The 6369-nt window shown below is 34.7% G+C and overlaps 1 protein-coding gene across 3 annotated transcripts in view; it reads right to left on the bottom strand.

Annotated features, from left to right (window-relative positions):
* Positions 1–6369, bottom strand: part of LOC111157208 (stromal antigen 2) — a 143749-nt gene that overhangs the window by 14219 nt on the left and 123161 nt on the right. For all 3 annotated transcript variants that reach the window (XM_022518498.1, XM_022518500.1, XM_022518499.1), the window contains exons 28-29: positions 4836–4964; positions 347–570 (exon numbers count right to left, since the gene is read on the bottom strand). In XM_022518498.1, coding sequence (XP_022374206.1) covers positions 347–570; positions 4836–4964 — 353 coding nt within the window. The remainder of the gene's footprint in view (positions 1–346; positions 571–4835; positions 4965–6369) is intronic.

Genomic DNA, 6369 nt, shown 5'->3' with positions numbered 1-6369 from the left:
ACATAACTCTTTAGGTATGTCCTTATACGGGTGTAGAGTAGTTACATACTAATTAAAAAGCAGAGGTTCCAGAGTGAGACTGCCTAGCCACTGAATAGCTGTGTGATCTTATGTAAGTTACTTAACCTCTTTGTGCTGGTTTTCTTATCTGAAAAATAAGGACATACCTAAAGAGTTATGAGAACTGGGTTTATGTATATAAAATGCTTAAAACACAAACTTACACATAACTGGACACACTGTGCAAGATATTATATAACAACACATATCTCAAATGTGAACTTACTGACAATTCAGTTAGTAAATGTAAGGGGTAAGTATAAAGAGAAATGAACCATGTTCTTACTGAGTGCAAGTTGCATGCCTTCAACTACTTTCCGTTTTCCTGTAGATGGTTTTGACTTTTTACTCCGCACAGTTGACCCCCGACTGCTGATTCCACTAATGACTGACATGGTATCATCATCACCACCAGCTAGCAAAGAATTTCGGTAAGACATCAGAGGAAGCCACACATCTTCTCTTCGGAGTGACATCTGAAAGGTCATGAACTTTTCCAAGTAAACATACCTTAAAAAGAAGTAGAAACTTTTGATAAATAAAACTGCCACAGCTCTCTTTCCTCCTTTTTATTTATTCCTCCTAATGATCTTAATGTTCACATGCCATATGGAACATACAATGATTTTATTAGAATTAAACAAAAAGTAAATTAGAATGAAACAAAACAAACATTTCCTCAAAGCATATAGTAACAAATGAAGGCTGTTAACGTTTTTTTTTCCTAATATGTCTCTGTTCTATCTTAATTTTACAGGTCTTCTGATAGAAAAACAAACCCAAGTCACATTTCTGGAAAGAAGACTGATTTAAAATCATGCAATTTGGGTTCTAGTATCAATTCCACCAACCCCTAGCTGTGTAAGTATGGGCACATTACTTCACAATTCAAACTCAGCTTCACTAGTACACTGACGAGCACTTCTGTAGCTGTCAAGAGTCTTCATTAAATGAAATAATCCAGGGGACGCCTGGGTGGCTCAGTTGGTTAAGCAGCTGCCTTCGGCTCAGGTCATGATCCCAGCGTCCTGGGATCGAGTCCCACATCGGGCTCCTTGTTCTGTGGGGAACCTGCTTCTCCCTCTGCCTCTGCCTGCCACTCTGTCTGCCTGTGCTCGCTCTCTCTCTCTCTGACAAATAAATAAATAAAATCTTTAAAAAAAATAAAAAAATAAAATAAAATAAATAAAAAAGAAATAATCCAGAGCATTTCAGCTTAGTATTTGTCAAGCATCCACCATGTCACTATGTCCCTGGCACTGGGGATTGGTACAAAAATGAGTTAAGATATGGCCTCTATCTGCAAAAAAAGTTTCAGCCTGATGGAAGTCACATATTGGCCCTTGGATGCAAGTATCACAAGGATTCTATGGGTTACATGTAATATAGCAATCAAAATTCAACCAACATTTGTGTGATTACTTATGTGTTAGTTATTTTTCTCTTGGGACCTTTAACTTTATTCTTAGTCCTTTTTCTCATGGATCTTTAACTTAATATTCTTACAATCCTGTGAGAGAGACATTTTCCTTGTTTGACAGATGAGGAAGCAAAAGATAAGAATGAGAAAGCAATATAACCATGATTCAAATCCCAGGCTTCTAACACTAAGAGTTCAGTGCTTTTCTGTCTAAATTATGCTTCAAATACATGAACACAATTTTTGTCAACTAACTATAAAAAGTGCAACCCAGGGACGCCTGGGTGGCTCAGTTGGTTAAGCAGCTGCCTTTGGCTCAGGTCATGATCCCAGTGTCCTGGGATCGAGTCCCACATCGGGCTCCTAGCTTGGCGGGAAGCCTGCTTCTCCCTCTGCCTCTGCCTGCCGCTCTGTCTGCCTGTGCTCGCCCACGCTCTCTCTCTCTCTCTCTGACAAATAAATAAAATCTTTAAAAAAAAAAGTGCAACCCAAGTTATCTGTTGTCTTAATTATGACTAATTCTAATCAATTCAAAAGCACCAGCTTTGAACACCATTAAAGAGAAAGGATAAGAGGAATTACTTACAAAGATATTACTTGGTGTTAGCTCAGTATTTCTTAATTTTATTTCAGCTACACACAGTAGTACAGTACTCCTCAAAGTGTGGACTTTAAACTGGCTGTCAGTCTAAAAACTGTTACCAATCTGTGACAAGATATGGAGCTTGAGCCAAAATACACTCACTGGTAGAAAGATTTGTAGGTATGTATCTACCACATAGCTTAACTGAACATTCCAGATAAGGAGCCCTCCTTAATGCTACTTCCCTCTGATGCTATTTGTCCTCTTCCCTGCCACAAAGGCTACCACTAACTTGAACTTATAACCCCACACAAACTTTCATATTTTTAACATATTTTTTTCTCAATTTTTGATTTAAATTCCAGTTAGTTAACATACAGTGTAACATTAGTTTCAGGTTTAGAATTTAGGGATTCAACACTTCCACAGAACACCCAGGGCTCATCACAACTGCCTTCCCTAAGACCTATTTAACCCATCCCCTCACCCACCTCCCCTCAAGTAACCATTAGTTTGTTCTCTATAGTAAAGAGTCTATTTCTTGGTTTGTCTGTTTCCTCCTATGTTTGTTTTGTTTCTTAAATTTCACATGAGTGAAATCATAATATACTTTTAATATATATTTGTCTATAAACATTATAGAACAGTTTTATACTTTGCTTTTTGTACTCAACATTATGTTTTAAAAATCTAACCATTTTTAGAAGAGTGGCATCAACTAATGTCATGGTATTAATCATTTTCCAACATGTAAGTCTATGAAATCAACATGTTGTTCACCTTAAAATTATACAATGTTATATAGGTCAACCATATTTCAGTAAACTTAGGGAAAAACTTTTAAAAGATGAATAAGATCTGAGGATATAACATGATTATAACTGATGATGCTGTATTATTATAACACTGCATAATTGAAATTTGCTAAGAGAGCTTAAGTATTCTCAAAAAAAGCCAGAGTAAGTATGTGAGGTTTTGGATGTGTTAATAACTTGATCAGGGGGATCCTCTCATAATATATACATATGTGAAATCATCATGTTGTACACTTTAAATATATTACAATTTTATTTGTCAATTATACCACAACAAAGCTGGACAAAATTTTTTAACATTTTAAAAACAGAATAATCAATTTGGATGTGTATCTTATTTCAAAGCCAATTCAATCAAACTGTAGAAATGAAAGTCACTTATGACATGAAACTACCACAAATTTGAAGAATGACTCAGTGTTTAAAAACATTAAGGAATTATATTTACTTTGAAAAAAACCTAACCATTTTGACTGCTCATGATATTCCACTATACAAAACTCTATTGATCTCATTTTCTAATTAACAGATGTTGTTTCGAGCTTTCCTCTATCCAAACAATGCAATGGTCAAATTCTTTTATGGTTCTCCATGTATTCACATGTAAGAGTTCCTCTAGGGTATCTACCTATGAACAGAATTACCGGATCATGAGATAGGGAGAATCTTAAAACTTTACTAGACATTGCCAAATAGCTCCACAAAATGGTCTTATACAAATTTATAGTCACCAACAATGTATAAAAGTTTCTTGCTGGGGCACCTGGGTGGCTCAGTGGGTTAAGCCTCTGCGTTCAGCTCAGGTCATGATCTCAGGGTCCTGGGATGGAGCCCTGCATCGGGCTCTCTGCTCAGCAGGGAGCCTGCTTCCCCCTCTCTCTCTGCCTGCCTCTCTGCCTACTTGTGATCTCTCTCTGTCAAATAAATAAAATAAAATAAAATAAAAAAATAAAAGTTTCTTGCTTCACATCTTTGGCAACACTTCAGACGATCAAGATGCCTTAACTTTTGCTAATCTGCTAGGTGAGAAATAGTTTTTCAATGTTTTAATTTATATTTTTTCTGATTAAAAGTGTTAACATTAATTCTTAATTGGGATAAATTTATATATAATAAAATGCATAAAATGCACAGAACATTAAGAGTACGGTTGGGTCATTTTGCAAAGAAACGCAGTAATGTAATCCACACACCTATCAAAATAAAGAATATTCCTACAAAGCACCTTATGTTCCTTTTCCCATTCAATATCCCCAAACTTAAAGTATCCACTATTGTAATTTCTATCACCAGAGATTAGTTTTGTCTGATTCAGAATTTCATGTAAAATGTATACAGTCTTTAAATGCAAAATATTGGTAGACTTTCAGAAGCGGTACATATACTAGGAGTTATTCATATTCTCCTGCCCTTTTATACCTCAAACAGGGGAGTGAATTTTGAGTTTAATTCCACTAGTTGGGTTCTCTTAGAACGTAAGTCACCATTTTAAGATACTACACTAGAAAAGTATTCTAACTGGTCTGCTGAGGATAAGACTAGTAGTTAAAGCAAAAAAGATAAAAAGGAAACCTACTCTTCAGGGCACTCACAGCTCAGCACATAGACTAAGATGCTCCTGGATGAATTACCAATATTACTGTCTGTTAAAGGTTCCCTCCTTTGTTAGACTAAGTAAAGAATGCAGATAAGGATACATAAAGCATTCAAGTTACACCTCTAAAGCCACAACTACACTGTGAGGGGAACACACAGAATTAAAAAGGAGCATTATGCATAAGATATAGTTATAATCCTTAAATCATAAATTTTCTGAGGCATAAATTTTTTGTGCATTAATGTAATCCTGAATTCTAATCTGTGTGTGCGCGCAAAAAGGAGAAAAACCAAGTATAACAATTCATCTTTAAGAATTTCAAAACAAAATTAAACACAATTATTTTTAGCAAATACATACACCGTTCTTTTGTCTTGTCGGAGTAGTTTAGAAGAAAATTCACTCAAAATATCAAGAAATGCCAAATTTAAAGGTGGATGGCTCTCTCCTTGTGGGTTAGGCTCTTTAAAAGCAAATTCTATGCCATCTCTGCAACAGTAACAAAGAGACAAACATTAAAAAGACTACAATACAAATTTGGTAACTTAGGAAATTTCTCTCTACAGTTTTATTCCACTACTAAGATATTTCCTCTGCTATGTATTTAATCTGAGGAATAAAGAAAATAAGGAGGCTATAGTGTGAGAATGAGCAAATATATTTACATTTTATGTCACTATTACTTTAAAACAAAACAAAAACACACAGAGGTACACACATTCACACAGAAGCCTTTACTCTGAATGTGGCTTGGTGTATCTACTTTCCTTCCTTGGTTCTCTTCTCAGAGAAAATAGCCCAAATTCTTTCATGTAATGATCAATACATTTTCTATATTTTTCAAGACATAAAAGGAAAACTAACTTAAAAATAATTATTAAAAACTATTTGTAGTGACCCAAGTAAGAATAAATTTAAAACTTAAACTTCACTCAGGGCCTATTTTAACTATATTTACTTAATAATAAATACCTCTAATCAAGACAACAACCCAATATTATATTCTTATACTATACTGAAAATGTAACTGTGTAAAAAAAAAAAAAATCCAGATGAAACTGGAAAGAAGGAAGGTTACGACATGAAGAAAACAAATATTACCTTCCCAAAATAATCACTAATCACTACATGTGTGGTCCTTAAATATTACCTATTATCATCCAATGTATTAAGAGGCATAAAAAGGAATTTGAGACTTTCAGAGCAAAGTGCAAGGAGACTAAACTGAAGTTGGGGTAGGTATGGAACTAACTTAAAGACCAGAAAAACATCTATAGGGAGACAATTAACACTTTTATAATTAAGTAAGGAGTATGGGATGCCTGGGTGGCTCAGCTGGTTAAGCGTCTGCCTTTGGCTCAGATCATGATCCCAGGGTCCTGGGATGAGTCCCACACTGGGCTCCTTGCTCAGCAGGAAGACTGCTTCTTTCTCTTTCTCTGATAAATAAATAAATAAAATCTTTAAAAAAATAAGTCAGGCGTAAAAGAGACACAAATTAAACAAGAGACCTTTCATAAAATTGGTTTGCTCAGAGGCTAAGCTCTTCATCCAGAATTAAGAAATTATCTATCTGTGTGTTGGTTATGTTAAAACTCTAAAATATGCTCATTATGTGAAAGTATGATTATCAGTAAATTACATGCCCCAAATAAAATCAGATCATTTCCAGTATTGATAAGGCAAAGAATATATGTAGACAGAAAGGTGGCTGTGGCTCAAAACATGGGAAAAGGTCACTATAAAATAGAAAACAGAACCAGAAAGAGAAAAACTGCATCAAGTCTCAAAAATTTCTCTACCTAGCAGTGAGATTATAATAAAAGCTGTTAAAAGAGATTTTATAATACCTAATGAATATGTGTTTTTCTTCACATAATTTATTAAGATTTTG

This window comes from Enhydra lutris, unplaced genomic scaffold (assembly GCF_002288905.1).
Source record: "Enhydra lutris kenyoni isolate GAN:26980312 unplaced genomic scaffold, ASM228890v2 scaffoldscaffold53, whole genome shotgun sequence".
Classification (NCBI taxonomy): domain Eukaryota; kingdom Metazoa; phylum Chordata; class Mammalia; order Carnivora; family Mustelidae; genus Enhydra; species Enhydra lutris.
This window is presented reverse-complemented; position numbering and strand designations above follow the sequence as displayed.